The sequence below is a fragment of the Miscanthus floridulus genome, chromosome 1, assembly GCF_019320115.1.
Source record: "Miscanthus floridulus cultivar M001 chromosome 1, ASM1932011v1, whole genome shotgun sequence".
Taxonomy (NCBI): Eukaryota; Viridiplantae; Streptophyta; class Magnoliopsida; order Poales; family Poaceae; genus Miscanthus; species Miscanthus floridulus.
Window position 1 is genome coordinate 175802913 of NC_089580.1, and position 17340 is coordinate 175820252.

The window sequence follows — 17340 nt, forward strand, 5'->3', positions numbered from 1 at the left end:
CCACAACTGCTCACAACTTGAGTTGGGTCATCCACAAGCTCCGCCGGATGATCACCAAGCTCCCAATCACCACCAAGCCATCTAGGTGATGGCGATAACCAAGAGTAACAAGCATGAACTCTCACTTGACCACGATGCCTAATGAGAAGGGTGGATGTACACTTTACTACTCTTGATCTCACTAATAAGGGCTCTCTTTGGGATTCTCAAATCTCAATCACTTCACTAGGACCTTGCTCTTCTTGGCACTCACAAAGGTGTTTTTCAGCTGTTGGAATGAGCAAAAGTACCCCCACACACGAATGGAGGAAGTATTTATAACACCGGCTAAAAAACGAACCGTTATGTGCCTCTGCGGGGTGACCGGACGCTCCGGTCAGTTCACCCCAAATTCCAGTGATCAAATGGTGACCGGACGCGTCCGGTCGTGATTTTCCCTCTCTGGAACCTTACTGGAGTCGACCGGACGCTGGCCCTCAGCATCCGATCACTCACCTCTCAATGTCCAGTCACTTCCAGACGACTTCTCCTTGATCAAATGAACTAACCGGACTCTGCGCTAGTGTCTGGTAACACCGAAGCCAGCGCCCGGTCAGTATTTGACCCTCCATTCACTTCCAACTCTTGATCATACGTGAATGAAGTTTACTCCAATAGATCTAAGGGCTATTTTAGAGCTACATAGTGCTAGATTTAGCAAGTGTGCACCACACCTAACTCACTAGACTCACCTAGGTCAAGTTACCCATTCATACCCCCCTTAATAGTATGGCTAAAGGAAAAATAAAGTTCTAAACTACTCTAAGTGTCTCTTCAACACCAAATGACACTTAGAACTAGTCCTCCTTAACCTTGTCGTCCATCCTTTGAAAACCAAAATGATTTCCATCGTAGGGGTATGACCACCATGATAGCCCAATCGATCTCCATTACGGTGACCTAACTTAATTGTCTCTGCAAAACACACGTTAGTCACAGTAATCATTTATTGTCATTAATCACCAAAACCCAACTAGGGGCCTAGATGCTTTCAATGGCGTGTCAAGGCTAGCGCGCCATGGGCTATGGCGTGGCAAGTTGACGCGCCATCAGGCACGGCGTGGCAACACCTGGATGCCTTTTCGAGTAGAACTTGCCCGAGCAATAGCCTCGAACTGTTTGGTCGATACATAGTTGACGCAGCTGCGCCTAGCTCAATGCAGTTTAAATAGATTTGGACATGAGGCAACTTAGTGGACTAAGTTCATCGATGAATACATAAAGTCAATGGATTTGCACATGATAAGCTGCGTTTGACATAAGTTCGACATGATTTGCATACATAAGTTCATCGATATATTAAGTTAACGACTTAATTAAGGTTACAAATTGGTTTGGAGTCTTGAACCACAAGTGCAACTAGTACATAATTTGGGTTACTCCAAAATAAGGCAAAGGCATGAAAGATGAACGTCTTGCTGACATGATTGTTGACGGTAGTTAACAACCATTATAAAGTATCAATTAAACATGTATAAGGGCATAAATATAATCACCAATAAAGGTTTAGGGGTTTAAACTAATAAATTTCATAAGTTTTGGTGAATCTGTGTTTCTAGCAGAGATTAATCAGAAAACCACCAAGGAGGACCTAATCGTCAAAGAAAAATACAGAGTTCCACCATGGTACCTACGTGGAAAGACTGTAGAAGGGTCTAGAAGCCACATCACCGAAGAGGGGGGCCACCCCCTGATAGGTGGGGCCACCCGACCCCTTCTAGGCCCACCTATCAGCCAGCTTCGTATGGTGGTCTTCCACCACCTTTGAGGATGCATCTAGGCTGTTGCTTAAGTCGGTTTGATCTAAGGTCTCACGTTGGACCCTCAGGGCTATATAATCTAGCCCCTGTTTCCCCTAGGAATTAGAAGTCATCAAGTCATTTGAGAAGATAGAAACCCTAATCTCCTTAGAGCTCCTCCTCCATAGCATAGCTAGTTAGGATAGATCTAGAGGAAGGCAAGCAGGGCTTCGCTTGGATTCCCGATCTTATCAAGAGTGTGGTTCGGTATAAACTTTGTACCCCCCCTCTCTCTTGTTTCTCCATTATTTGTATACGCTAGTTACAATTGTTATGACAATCTCATTGTTTATCTTATTCATGTTCTTTGTTATAATGTTCATCGTCTACTTTGATTATATACTTATTATAGCTAGTTTATCATTATGTTTATGCATAAGTTCGCAAAGCGCTCGCTCCAAAGTACACGGGGTGGGGGTTGATATTGTGTAAGCGTGGTGCTTATACATTGTTTACCTGCGGATACACCCTATATTCTGGGTCATGTGGTAGATCACGGATGTGACACTTTCGTTGGGTCCTTTATAGTCCACTCCCCGAATATAGGTGCACGTAGGGTCCGATTATGAAGGTAGAATGAGCTTTGCCCTTAATCTTTCTTAGTAATATCCGTTATGTGTAGATATGATGATGATCTTAGCCATGATTACTAGGTGTAATTACACTAATCAATGTATGCTTTGACTTGTAATTAAGAATGACTTAGGAATTATTCCTCCAATATTCTACCTGACCATGCTAATGCCATAGAAAGGAGTACTCTGAGTAATTTATCATTATTGATGATCAATATTTATCATATATATATATATATATATATATATATATATATATATATATATATATATATATATATATATATATATATATATATATATATATATATATATTATCCTATGACTTATCCCTGTTATGAGTAGAATATTGGTTATGGTTTATTTCTCCATCAATAGTATAAGTTATCAATACATGTCCATGCTAGACCTTTCCTGTGGTAAAATATAAATAACGATACCTAGAATACTCTCGGGTGAAGTGCTACAATGGTATAATTATCTGTGCGCTTGCATATCCCTTTTCATTCATATATCTTTATATTTTTTTCTAGTCACAAAATAATAAAGAACTACTTAGTTTCGTTCTAGTAGTGATGCTAGGCAGTACCAACAAGCATCTATGGCACCATCACTAGGGATGACGACCTAGTAAAGTAATGTTAGGAGATGTAGGTAATTAATAGGTGGCTACTAAAACAAGTAACAAGTTAATAAAAACCAACAATGATTCTTCAAGATCTTGAGCATTTGAATGCCTTGTTGCCGGTATACCTACATTATCATCACAAGGTTAAGTAAGGAGACAAGACAACAAGTTTTGTAATTCAGGAAACTTATAAAAAAACATGGACTTTGGTAAGCTAGACCTTACGTCCTAGGAGTGAACGGCTGCCTCGGACGCCTCGGTCTCTTCTGATTTGTAGGCAACACATTAGGAGTGTATCCAATGTCCGTGCAGTCGTGTTGGCGGGGCTATCGGTGTAACTGTTGCGCGTCACTAGGACCCTACAATTATAAGACATGCAAGATTAGTTACAATCTTTAGCATTGTTAGTTCATACACGCTAGGTATTCAAAAAATGTAGCTTTGTTAGTACCTACTCGTCTCCTTGGGTACCAAGCGGAGCACCACCTAGTTGAGACATGCTAATCTCATCCGTGTGTCAAGGGTTCCACTGGTGGTGGTGTATGTAGAAGCCCGGGGCGTAGTCGTCATCTTCGTTGTCCTCTTCTGCAGGGCCCTTCGCAGCGCTATGGTGGGGTGGTGTACGCACAGCGAAAGTCGCACCTGTCATCGGCTCAGAAGAACCGGCTGGTGTCCTTAAAGAAGCCTAAGCCGTGCCACCCGACCGCGCCGAGTAGTGGGGTTCCTCCGACGGAGTATCCATGTAGCTCAACTTTTGAGCTAACTTCCTGCAACTCTTCTTCACTTTCTGCATCAACATAGGTTAAAGAAAAATTATTCACCAAGCGCGTAGAGACTAAATGAACATTTTCATAATGGACAACTTTCTGTGTACCTCCACAAAAGCCTGTAGAACGCCTGGCCCCTGCCCTCTAGACTCGTGAAGTCAAAACGCTGCTTCGTTGAACAACCTTGACAATTGTGTGGCCTGGGTACAGAAACAAGGTTGAACCATTTTAGTACACTTAGTAAATGGCAAATGAATAACATTTTGTAGCATTAGAGTATCTTACCATTCGAGTCGCTAATTCTACCCCATGAATCATAGGGCGTATCATCCTCTAGCAAATCTGTGACTAGTCTACCCTGAGCTGGCATAGTATGAAGTACCTCAGTTGGTACTGATAATGACATAGCATGAACCGGTACTGGCATGGTATCAATTAGTGTTGGCATAGCATCTCTACCTCCTTGGTCATTATCAGAATCGTCTGAATCACTGCTAACTGCATCACCGATCCTATCCTCCTCCTCCTCCTCATCTTCTCGTTCGAACTCGTTCACATCGAAGTCATTGCTTATATAGCCTACTGGAGTTGAATGAAACAGCCCATGCGTCAACTGACCGTCTAAATCCATGTTACCCTGAGTTGCTTCCCCTTCGATCCCCAATTCTTGTTCATTGCCTCCAACACCGTCATTGGACGGCCCATCCTGGAGACTCTGCATCATGTACCCATTCTCCACCACCACCTTAGCCATGGGCACATTAGAACCTTGGAGCACCCTATTGTAGCGGGACCAGTGAGCAAGGTCGCACAAGGGCATCAGGACATAATGTGCCCTAGTCTTCCCACTATCAAACCTCCCATTCACTATGAAATCACCACCAAACTTTGTATTCAAACGGACACAAAGACCATCGAAGCTAGGATGTTTATCAAACCATTCCAATTCTTCTTCCATATCCTCAAACATATCATCTTCTTTCCTAACACTTCCTCCATAAAAAACTCGGAGACAACAATCCATCTACAAAAGCATTTGAGGAAACTTCATCAAGTCGTTGAAATCGTCGTATCACGCACTACTAAGTACCAACACATGAAAACTAGTATCTATACTAACTACCATTACTACTACAAACTAACTAAACCATAACTACCTAACCAATCCCTAAACCCAAAGTCCTAACTAACAATAGCCTAAACCCTAAACCCCTAATCCTAACTAACAAAAACATGAACCCTAAATTACTAACCAAACCCTAAACCCAATATCCTAACTAACAAAAACCTAAAGGCTAACTACCTAACCATACCCTAAATCCTAACTACTTAACTATACCATGTCACTAATACTAATCAATTGATTTAAAAATTAATCCCTAAAATGAGGGTCTTGGAGGGGGGAATACCTTAGCAACAAGGGGGAGACCTCCTAGGGGTCAGCCCCAACGACGGAGAGGGCCAATGAGGGTCTTGGAGGGGGGGAATATCTTAGCAACAAGGAGGAGACCTCCTGGGGGTCAGCCCCGACGACGGAGAGGGCCGCCGCCGACAGCGGCGGTGGCCGAACGACCGGCCATCGAGAGAGGCGGCGCGGGCGACCCAAGGGCTGACCCCCACCCAATCAGCAGGGGAATGGGGAGAGAGGCAGGTAGGGAGAGGCGGCCGATGGTGGAGGAGCCAAGGGAGGGGGCGATGGTGGCGGCGAGCACGGGCAACTAGCGATGATGTTTGGTGGGCACGGGTGAAAGAAAATGAATGGAGAGAGAGGGAAGAGGAAGCCGCGTCGCGGGCCTGTAACTGGGCCTGCTGTGCCGTGGGCGATGGCGCGGCAGTGCTGCGCCAATATGTGCGGCGCGGCAGCGCCTGCCAAGTCAGTCGGCCAAGGTAGGCCCGCGACGACGGCGGCCGGCGGCGAGCACGGACGATAGGCGCGGGCGGGCAACTGGCTGCGGCGTCTGGCGGGCACGGGTGAAAGGAAACGAATGGAGAGAGAGAGGGAAGAGGAAGCTGCGTCAGGGGCCTGTAACTAGGCTTGGCGCGCCATGGGCCGTGCCCCTGCCACGTCATCGTCTTTGCCGCGCCGCCATGCATGGCGCGACAGCGTTGTTTGACAGTAGGCGCGGCCAAAAGTGTTAGTTTTGAAAAAAAAAATAACAAATTTAAAAATAGTTTAAAAAAATGTTAAAAAAAATTAACGATGGTCACCACTCAAGCACTCACCACCGGGAGAGGCGCAGATCATGCCACCATGCGGTTTTGTTGTATCGCTGAGACCTGAGACTAGGGACAGTGGGCACGTTCATGCCGTCCGTCCCCGCGCCCCCGCGCTGCGTCAGGGCTATATCAGCATCTCGTAAGCACGCCGCACCGCATGCGACATACACTCGCCACTCCGGCATCCCTATCCGATAGGAACCTTGGTTGTGCTGTGATTGTTGCCTGGTTGGCGAGCTGTCTGTCAGGGTGCGTTCTCGGTGAGCTGCAATCAAACAGCCCCTGAATTGCTGGCTTGGAGGGTCCAACAGAGGGACAAACAAGCTACAAGCCTGTCATAGCCTCAGCGGTAGTACATACTCCGTAGTACCGAGTAGCGACTAGCGAAGCCCCAACGAGAGTTGCATTACAACTTGCAAGGTTGCGGTGTGGGCTGCACCATTTTCTTGACCGCCGAGCCATATCATTTCAGCTCCTTAATCGCGAGCCTCTCACGTGTGTAAGCACAGACCAAAGCGTGCTCAGTCGAGCCAAGCGAATCGGCCACTGCGCGCTCAGGTTCTCGCTTTTAGGGGCCGGCTTATGGAAGACGATGAGGATGAGCGGGCGGTAGGTACCATGTAAAAAAAAAGGGAACCATTTAAAACGTTTATATGGTCTTTGATCCACAATCCTAAGCAAGCATCGCTGAAAGTAATAATAATGCAAATACGCGACAGGAGTACCAAAAGTCTATGGGGGTGTATAATTCCAACACTCCACAATGAACAAGAAAGAAAATGATACACGGTACAAATGAACCTGCCTCAGGCATCGTCTCTACACTTCTATTATTATATGCTTTAGAGAATATATATATCACAACATAACACGGGTATTCCACAGATATTCAGGCATGTCAAGGTTCCAACAAAGTTATAGTAATGTCTGACGTCGCTAGGAGATAATACATAGCACGAAGAAAAAGACAATTTTTATCACGGCAGTCACAAAAACAGAACAAATTTATAGGTTCATTACCTGTTCCTATAAATAATGGCCTAATCTGAAACATGGCAATCTCTAGCTGCTCCTGATGCACGCGAGAGCTAACCTTTTCTATATTTGAGACTTCTCAGTGGGCACCAAAAACGGGTACAACTCTGCTGCTCTTCATCTTCCAACAACAGCTCACTCACACTTGATAGATTTGTATATGTGGCGGACAAAGAACAAGGCCGCACGGAAGCCCACCATCCCAAGCATCAAGAAGAATGCATAGCAGATGCAGGCCATGTAGCCAAAGAAGAAAGATGTCTGCATGAAGCCAGACATATCCGATCGCGCATAATAGTAGTAGAGGCAGTAGCCGTACACGAAAAATCCAGTTGATCCTCCGCATAGGAATGACCTGCAGCACAAACAAATCAGCGCTGCATTTGACCCACAATGCTAAAAGGGGCAGGATACTTGTTTGATCAACCATTTTGCGTTTTAAAAGCAGTCTACACTCTACACACATAATATCACACAATTAAATTCAATGCTACAATAGATTTCAGCAGCTGACTTCTTATGTCATTCAGATAATAGATGCTCTGCGAGACATTTTGCTTAACTACCTCCAGTGACAAATTTGTTAAAGGGAGAACTAATCAGGAAAGCCTATTAGTGTGGCAAAAAGATAAACCGACCACAAGAATTGCTTCTAGGCTCTCAACAAGTTGAAGTAGGTTAGTGATATAATAGACTTGGTACTCAATTGATAAATATTCCTTTCCATGTTACTATTTTTTTTAAGAGCATCAGCAAACTCACGTAAGTATTCATTCGAAAGCAAGATTTAGAGGAAAATAGTGTACCTCCACCACCACTCATGGTCTTCAGCAGCAAGCTGGAAGTATGTCAGTGCAACAGTGATGAATGCAGTGACAATAAGGAGGATGATAAAGACAATAAACAGAATGCTGTAGATTGTGTAAATCCTGTGGCCCCAAACACTAGCAAAGATGTAGTATAGCTCGATGTATATGGCACTGAAAGGCAAAAACCCAGCCATTGCCATCTGTGGAATAGTTCTCCGGTACCAGGGAAGTGGAGGAATCTCCCTGGGGTATTTTGTGGTACGGCAAGGGGCTTGGAATTCACTTTTGCTGTTTTTACCAGCTATACCGCCCAAAACAAGCAAAGGAAATGTGACCAAGGTCCAGATGAGCACAATGACACAGATAGTGCCAAAGGGCAATGCTGCTGTTGCACTATAAGCAATAGCAACAGTGTTCAAGAAGCAAAATGTCAGGAAGAGAGGTCCACAGAACAGGCATCCTGTCAATAGCAAGTTCCTCACCTGAAGATAGAGGCAAAATGCAACATTACTACCATTAAAGAAAATAGTATTTCAATTTGGTGACATACATATAAGGTAAAGGCAGTACATACCCAGTTTGTCCCCTCCAGCTGACAATAGAAAGAGGTAGCAATGTATCCAGCAATTCCTGAAGTGAGTGCATAGATGACAACCAATGCAGTAAATAGTGCACCACGGTTGTAAGGGTAGAATACTCCGACAAGTGCAAGAAGGAATATAAAGGTTGTGCTGCAGAGGTGCCACAGAAAAGATTGTTAGATATCTTCTTATCAAAACAATGAGCTGGAGGAATAATTTCAGCCCTGCCAATATTATAAAGGGAGAAAAAATAGCCAAAGTAACTTACAGGACAAATAGTTGAGTTCCTGTGCCAAGAGCAGCAGAAAATAGCGACTTATTCTTTGGGAACCGGAAGACATCACCATGGATATACTTCCATCCAGACTCTTCCTGGTCATCAGCTGCTTCCTCATCATGAGCATACCTTCAAGTGCAAATGTAGTCTAAAGTAAACATACAGATGTATATGCAACTGACTTTAAATAAACATACAGATGTATATGCAACTGAATTATATCATGCTAAGTTGCTAACACATTTGTGCACTATCGCTGAATAACATGATTTAAACAGGACACAAGGGATAGGTTCAACATGCTTTATTAGTGGGTCATCATTTGTTTCAAACCAAGCATTTTCTTATTGTAATATGAATTGACATGATTAGAGGACATCATTCAAAAAGACCTAAGAGTAACTTAAATTAGGACAACGCTTCATTAAGATAAATGGGAGATACCAGTTCGTTGAAGAATGTTGAACTAAGATGAAATCAGTTCCACCCAAAAAAAACTACTAATTACTTAATGCATAATATAAATCACCAACATATATACAGACACATGAGTACAGGCATTAAGGAATTTTTATTGCCTATAATATATCGAAAACAATTTCTCCAGTCCAAAACATATAGAGTAGAAATATTATTTGGTTGGATGTGCTATCCATAAAGTTAGCAGAATATATTGAAAGAAATAGATGTCGAAAAATACTGTAGTAATTCAAATATATCACAAAAACATGAACCCCTTGGACCTGACTTCCGGTAAGAGAAAACAAATCATAGAGCAATTGTGTTTTTTTTTCTATTTAAGGCAACGATTGAACGGAAATGGAAATTTTTAGTGTCACTGTTTATGATAGAAATGGTAATTCACAGACAAATGAATATGGGAGGCCCTTACTTGACAAAATCATTCTTCAATACTCGCATGAGGATTGTTGCAAGGAACCCTGTGAGGAGGAGGACAGTAACACAAGAGTTTATAATTGAGAACCAATGAACCTCCAGGTGGTGTGGCATGTTGGAGGAGCTGGAATACTTCTCCATCCTCTTCTCGAATGGTGTTGGTGTCTCCTTCCACTTGACTGAGTACAGGAATTCCACATTGGTTTCCTTATCCTCCGTCAGGTCGACCAATGCACTCTGATCAGTGTGCACATTGATTTCGATCACCCGATCGTTGTTGTATAGGATATCGAAGATGATGTGCCTGTACAGGTAGTATTTCCACTCACTCGGATCGGCCTTGCCTCCCTTCTCAACTTTACCAATGAACCCCCACAGTGGGAGATCATCATAGTACATCTGGAAGTAGTAGTCCTTGGCTACTGCATTCCGGAACTTCACTACATCCTCTACGGTAAGCTTCTTTGAGCAAACCGCCTTGGACTCAACTTCAAAACGGAAATCAAGCTTGTAAGGTGCATCAACTAACCGATCCCCATTGAGGACCTCGCCAAGGGCCTCACTCTTCTCCCTCACTTTCTCTGCAGTGGATACAGTTGATTAGCATACTACAGGTTTTGAGAAACTAATCATTGCTAGCTCGGTAATAATGAGCAAAAGACTTGAAATTAACACAAACTGACCAGGAGAGCAGAAAGGCAGGTCGAAGTAACGATATGTCTCACTGCAAGGAAAAGCAACAATGTAAGAACAGCAACCCATCAACTGTATAACCTATATTAGCCTGTACGAGTATTGTTCTCCTTTATCACAGATCCAACGCCTAACAGTAACAGATTCACAGTTCGAGAAATTATATTCGATGTAGACAGGCTGTAAAATTCATAAGTTGGCACTATACCTATACAGGCCCAATAAGAAGCAAATTAAACCCTACGAGAAGGTCCTAATAAGGTTACTGAATCAATTGCAATTCCACTCGCTCCCTATTACAGTTTACTGAATCAATTGCAATTCCACTCGCTCCCTATTATAGTTTCCGGTTTTGTCTCCTAGATCTCGGAAACCTGTCGGCGTTGACCGAAGTGGCACAAACCCCACCCGAAGAGATCGGGCAGGAACAATCCGCACATCCCACGAATCCAATGGATCCGATCCCTCCCCAGCACCCACGAACCATTCGTCACGACAGGGATCTGAAGGGCGAGGCCTCACCTGGGATTGTGAAAGGGGCCGACCTTGTTGGCGTAGAGCGGGACTGGCTCGTTCATCTGGTACCGGTGGTCGGAGCCGTCGGCCGCCACGCCGCCGGCCGCCGCGAGGGCGACGAGGACGAGGAGCGCTGCGGCCGCGGCCGGCGAGGCCGACATCGCTCTCGTCGGGCGGCGTTGGCGAGAGAGGCGGGCGAGGATTTGGGGTGGGAGGAGGGACGCGGACGCGGGCGGAGAGATCTGAGCGAGGCCTGAGGGTGGATTGCGAGTGGCGCTTTGCTTGCTGCTTAATAGAGACGGACAGGGAGAAGGAGGGAGGGGAGATCTGGAGGACTGGCCTGGGTCGGGGCGGGTTGGCCTGGACTCCTCGAGTGGCGTTTTCAGGTCGGGTGGTGGAAGGTGGCAACGGAGCGTATTGGTCCGCGAGCTAACCCACGTCTGGGTGCGTCTGTCGGTTTTGACACCATCAAGCGGCCGGTTGAGTCCAACTCAAGTTTCTGCGCGCCTTTCCGATTTTTTTTTATTTTTTTAGTCCTCTTTTCGGAAGATATTCACGTTTAGGCTCTCGGAGATTTTTTTATTATTATTCTCTGTACCCTGAGCTTGGCGCCATAGCAATTGACGTCGGGCCGCGCCGAGGTCCAAAGTTAATTTTTACGTGGCGTTGATGTGGCTGCTTGCATGGCGTAGACGTACGCCAGCTCGACGTCGTGGATCTTGAGGCCGAGCTCGGCGTCAATTCTGTTGGGGCCAATCTGATTTACAGGTGCAGCCGTCTAACAACTGCAGAGAGAGACGACAGAGGAGTCCTAGCACGAGCATAAAAAAAAACAAACATGCATTTATCTGCGGCAAACGTGTGGAAAATTTCCTCTCGTGCACGTGTGTCACCCGTGCACGTGTATCAAGGAGAACTTTTTCACCGTTCCTGTGTGTTGTGTGCGTTGTGCACGATGGTATGTGGTATGCATGTTATGCTTCGGCCTTTCTACTGCTTACTTCAATTTTTCTGTTAGTTTCTACCAACAATAATGTACATGCATAATTTAGAGCAGTGTTATATTAAAGTATGTTAAGTTAAATCAACTTTATATAAAAAAATATATGAAAGCAAAACTTGAAAAAAAGGGATTTGAGTAGGTTTAAAGAAAAATATTAATATCATTTATATCTCTAAATAAGTTTCTCATAAAGTAGGTTCAATGATCTATAGAATGGTTTAACTTAAATACTTAAATACTCCCTCCATAGTAGAAAGAGTGCAATTCTAGCACATTGTCATATTTTAGTATTTTACTATAAAAATTACCGTCCGTTGCAATGGGACACACAATTTATTGAATGGTCACTTACACAAATTTTGGCTCAAAATTTATATATTTAACTAAAATGACATGTGTTTCAATTCGTCTTCAAATCTTGCTCTAACTCGTATAAATATCAAAAGATTGGAGATTTATCTAACAATGTGCCGTATTTTAATTCATGCTAAGCTCCGTGGGCAATGCTCATATACATTATATATGACCACAATATTTTTAAAAACATTTGGTAAAACAATTTTTTTCTCATAATTAAAAAAATGAAAGGTCCAGAAAGAATGAAAGATTTTTCCCACGGCTCCTTCTCCGTAACCGACATCGACGGACGCGGCTGCACGTGACCCCCGATGGCTCTTTCTCTGCAACCGGCAGCCACACCCACGTCCGTCTTTCCAGCTCCTTCTCTACGACCGGTAACCGCGCCCACGCCTGTCTGGAGCAGGTTGTCCCAGTAACTTTCTGCGCGCGGCCGCCCAACGGTGGCTCAAGCTTGATTTTTCCGCGTGCTGCACCGTATCCGCGTCTTGGTGGCCGCCGTCATTCGCTCGTGCATGTAGCACTCTTTGATTTATGTCTTGATATGTTCTAGTCGATAAGGTCTAGTTGTCCATGGTGGATTCGAATAAATATCATTAGATTTATTATTAAATATATTTTTATAATAAATTAATTTTGAATCATAAATTTAAATACGATCCACTAAAAACTTAGACAAATACAAACCATTTAACTTAACACATACAACGGCCGTATATTCATTAAACTTTAGTCAAGTGCTGACAGCTCAACTCTGCTCACGCTCACAGCCGGAGGTGGGCAGGGGCTGCCGTGCCTGCGCGGTCCACCATGCACAACAGTAAGCTCTCATCGATATGCGTGCACCAGAGGAATGGGGTGTTTGGACGTTTGCACACGTAAATTGAGTATTAAATATAGATTAATTATGAAATTGATTACATAGTTTGCAACTAACTTGCGAGATGAATTTTTTTGAGCCTAATTAGTCTATGATTTGACAATGTTTGCTACCGTAAATATGTGCTAATGACAGATTAATTAGGCTTATAAAATTCGTCTCGTAGAGTACTGACGGATTATCTAATTTATTTTTTTATTAGTATCTAAACACTTCCTGCAACATTTTCTATACATATCTCCTAAATTTTAATAGTTGTATCCAAACATCCCAAAATTTTCCACTCCACCGCATGTTATTTTTTCGAGGCTCGTGCAAGCACAAACTCCTATGCTCTTTCACTCTTCAGACGTGCCTGTGCAGCAGGACTAGCTACATGCATGCATGCTCGTGAAGCCGTGCTCTCGAATTTTTTTTTAATTTTAATATTTTTTAAAAACTAATTTTAAATCTAATATGGTTAGGGTTTTAAACTAACAATTTTGGCCGCGTCTATTGTCCTGGCATGGTCAAATGCCTGTGCCACGCTATGCATAGTGGCGTGGCAGAGGACTGACGTGGTGGCGACCGGAATCACTAACCGCTGATGGGGCAGGGCCTGCCGCGCCACCGATCTTGATGCGGCAGTGCCACAGCATGATCCTTGGCGCGGCAGAGCTGAATAAAACCCCGCGGCTAGTCCCACCTGCCCGAGCAGCAAGCCCGCCTGGCCGCCGTGCCCGCCACCCGCCCAGCGGTACTTGGACGGTTTAATCGGAACGCGTCCCATCGATAGGGGGTTATTCTAAGTATTGCTTGACGTAAAATCAATAGCGGATTTGTTTGTCTTTCGTTGAATTAGTTTCACGGACGAATAGAGAATTTGATAAGGCAATGATTTTTTCCGTCTTTTATAATACGGTTAACCACTATGTTAACTAATCGATTACGAAAAATTAGATCGTATTGAAACGAATATTTTTTTAAGGGAACTTATTTCTTGGGTTTTTTGGCCCTATATTGTAGGATCGGCGACGACGCGATCATGGACCCCGGCTTCCTCGACCTCTCGCACAAGACGCCGGCCACCGGCGTCGAGATACGGCGGGACTGCCGGTTCCCAAACTAGTTGCTACTTAATCTCGTCGACAGTGCTGCCGCGATGCATAGCAACGAATATGAAGCAAATAAATGAAGTCCGTGCGCAAGTTGACAAGCTGCCACATAACATTTTCACTGGTTTGACATAAGTTTGACATAACATAACCAAATAACCCCGCAAGTTTCGGACGTAAATATTCGTTTGACCTAACAAACTAAGATCCATGAGTGTAAGGATCCCTCGGACGCCTCTGTCTTTTTGGATTTGTTGGCAATACATTGGGAGTGTAGCCAACGTCGGTATGGTCGTGTCGACAGTGCGTACGGCTCGTACCCTACAAGTATATGATACCCACGATTACTTATAATTCTTTATGATCATTAGTTCATGGAGCATACGTATTTAAAGAAACTACCTTTGTTAGTATCTGTGAGGCTCCTTAGGTACCAAGCGGGGCACCACCTAGCTGAGATATGTCGATCTCGTCCTGCGCCTAATCGTCCCACTGGTCGTGCTGTCTGCAGAAGTCCGGGGGGTCGTCGTCGTCGTCATCGTCGTCCTCGGTTGCAGGGTCCTTCCCAGCGCTATGATGTGGTGGTATACGCACCGCGGAAGTGGCACCTGTCATCGATAGAGAAGAGCCGGCTGGTGTCCTCAAAGAGGCTGAAGACTAAAAGGTCCTAATGGTTAGAGGGAGTGAATAGCCTAATAAAAATTTCTACAACACCACTTAACAAAAGGTTAGACAATTATGAGGCGAAGCAAATATTGCGCTAGCCTACTCAAAAATACAAGCCACCTCCCACAATTCTAGTTTAGATAGTGTCGATTCACACAAGAGGTATGACACTACTCTATGTTAATGTGCTCTCAAAGACTAACTAAAGAGCCACACCAACCAAGCAAACAAGCTCTCACAACTAGTTACATTAAAGAGCTTGTCAACTAGTTTGCGATAATATAAAGAGAGTGATCAAGATAGTTATACCGTCGTGTAGAGGAGTGAACCAATCAATCACAAGGATGAATAACAATGAAGACCAATCACATCGGAATCAAAGGATGAATACAATGATTTTTACCGAGGTTCACTTGCTTGCCGGCAAGCTACTCCTCGTTGTGGCGATTCACTCACTTGGAGGTTCACACGCCAAACCCTCAATAGGGTGCCGCACAACCAATACAAGATAAGGACCACACAAGCCACGAGCAATTCACTAGAGTACCTTTTGGTGCTCCGTTAGGGAAAGGTCAAGAACCCCTCACAATCACCACGATCGGAGTCGGAGACAATCACCACCTCCGCTCGACGATCCTCGCTGCTCCAAGCCATCTAGGTGGCGGCAACCACCAAGAGTAACAAGCAAAATCCACAGCAAAACACGAACACCAAGTGCCTCTAGATGCAATCACTCAAGCAATGCACTTGGATCACTCCCAATCTCACTATGATAATGAATCAATGATGGAGATGAGTGGGAGGGCTTTGGCTAGGCTCACAAGGTTGCTATGTCAATAAAAATGGCCAAAGATATGAGCCATAGCCGGCCATGGGGCTTAAATAGAAGCCCCCACGAAATAGAGCCGTTGTACCCCTTTATTGGGCACACTACGCTCTGATCGAACGCTCCGGTCCACTTGACCGGACCCTGGACTCAGCGTCCGGTCCACTGATGGACGCCACGTGTCACTAGCTTCAAACGTTGTTCGTTAGTTTTCAACGGCTATAAAGCTGACCGGACACTCCGGTGAAACTGACCGGACGCTGGAGCCTCAGCGTCTGATCGAGTACAGTAAGGGTCGAAACCTGGTTTTCCTCGACCGGACACGTTCGGTCCACCTCGACTGGACATAGCCCAGCGTCCAGTGGTTAACCCTAGCCTCTGTACCGCTAATCAACGTGACCGGACATAGCCAGTCAGCGTCCGGTGCTTTTGGATCCAGCGTCCGGTCACTTGACCGACGCTGGCATCAGCTCTGTTTTCACTTCTAACTTCTTCACCCTTGCTCCAATGTGCCAACCACCAAGTGTATCACCTTGTGCACATGTGTTAGCATATTTTCACAAATATTTTCAAGGGTGTTAGCACTCCACTAGATCCTAAATGCATATGCAATGAGTTAGAGCATCTAGTGGCACTTTGATAACCGTATTTCGACATGAGTTTTACCCCTCTTAATAGTACGGCTATCAAATCTAAATGTGATCACACTCTTTAGGTGTCTTGATCACCAAAACAAAATAGCTCCTACAAATTATACCTTTGTCTTGAGCTTTTTATTTTTCTCTTTCTTCTTTTCAAGTTTAAGCCCTTTATCATCGCCATGTCATCACCATTGTCATGTTATGATCTTCATTGGCTTCTCTTACTTGAAGTGTGCTACCTATCTCATGATCACTTGATAAACTAGGTTAGCACTTAGGGTTTTATCAATTCACCAAAACCAAACTAGAGCTTTCAATCTCTCCCTTTTTGGTAATTGATGACAACCCTTATACAAAGATATGAATTAAAATTTAATTGAATCCATGTTGCTTGCCCAAGCATATTTACCATGTGTAAAAGGATATGGATAAGTTTCATGAACCCTAAGTGGTAGCAATTGTTCCCCCTACATATGTGCTATGAATTTGGATTGTAGCTTGCACATATGCTTAGATAGGAAATATAGGAGACAATATCTACCAAATGATGATAAGGTACAAAAGATGGACCTTTGAAGCGTGATACCAATCGGAGTGCACCAATATACCATCCTTAGCACCATAGTTAGCTCAATATCACTTGGAAACATACTTTGAAAAGATATCACTTGTAAAGACTTACTTGGAGATGAAAGTTATCTAGTGATTTTATTTCATCATTCAATCTTGCAACTAACATTTATCACACAAGCATGGATGTATAAGTTTAATACTTATGCCATGCAAGCAAACATATAAAATGCATATACAAATGCACCATACAAGTTCATGAGCTTGCTCCCCCCTACTTGTGTGCTCAAAATTTTAGTTGATCCCTTTTCCTTTGGTATATCTCTCCCCCTGTGTCATATATCTAGATATATTTATGTTTGTTTCTCGCCCTCTTATCTTTCCCTCTTATCTTTGTTTGTCTCTCCCTCTTATCTTTTCCTCTTATCTTTGTTTGTCTCTCCCCCTTATCTTTGTTTCTCTCCCCCTTT

General features: G+C 44.0%; 2 protein-coding genes across 3 annotated transcripts; both read right to left on the bottom strand.

The window, feature by feature from the left end:
- Positions 1–2894: 2894 nt before the first annotated feature.
- On the bottom strand, positions 2895–6604 carry LOC136503182 (uncharacterized). 2 transcript variants are annotated; one of them, XM_066498343.1, is made up of 6 exons: positions 6032–6604; positions 4094–4832; positions 3916–4008; positions 3497–3828; positions 3262–3400; positions 2895–3166 (listed from the first exon to the last, which is right to left on the bottom strand). In XM_066498343.1, the coding sequence occupies exons 2-3, from the start codon at positions 4830–4832 to the stop codon at positions 3953–3955; spliced, it is 795 nt and encodes a 264-aa protein (XP_066354440.1). In that variant the 5' UTR covers positions 6032–6604; the 3' UTR covers positions 2895–3166; positions 3262–3400; positions 3497–3828; positions 3916–3952. The 2 variants fall into 2 exon arrangements, with proteins under 2 accessions (XP_066354440.1, XP_066354438.1); XM_066498341.1 differs by having other exon boundaries at positions 3493–3828.
- A 277-nt stretch (positions 6605–6881) lies between these two features.
- LOC136549026 (transmembrane 9 superfamily member 2-like) lies at positions 6882–11207 on the bottom strand. Its single transcript, XM_066540345.1, has 7 exons — positions 10840–11207; positions 10308–10348; positions 9620–10205; positions 8719–8856; positions 8444–8600; positions 7867–8351; positions 6882–7415 (listed from the first exon to the last, which is right to left on the bottom strand). Exons 1-7 carry the CDS (start codon positions 10992–10994, stop codon positions 7196–7198), a joined length of 1782 nt encoding a protein of 593 aa, XP_066396442.1. The 5' UTR covers positions 10995–11207; the 3' UTR covers positions 6882–7195.
- Positions 11208–17340: the final 6133 nt, after the last annotated feature.

Bases quoted from the DNA above. Each gene is read 5' to 3' on its own strand.
- LOC136503182 (XM_066498343.1), bottom strand. From the start codon at position 4,832: ATGGATTGTTGTCTCCGAGTTTTTTATGGAGGAAGTGTTAGGAAAGAA. The intron at 4,009-4,093 runs GTAAGATACTCT...TTCTGTACCCAG, and splicing joins TAGAATTAGCGACTCGAATG to GCCACACAATTGTCAAGGTT.
- LOC136549026 (XM_066540345.1), bottom strand. From the start codon at position 10,994: ATGTCGGCCTCGCCGGCCGCGGCCGCAGCGCTCCTCGTCCTCGTCGCC. The intron at 10,206-10,307 runs GTCAGTTTGTGT...TATCCACTGCAG, and splicing joins CCTGCCTTTCTGCTCTCCTG to AGAAAGTGAGGGAGAAGAGT. The intron at 8,601-8,718 runs GTAAGTTACTTT...GCACCTCTGCAG, and splicing joins GGAACTCAACTATTTGTCCT to CACAACCTTTATATTCCTTC.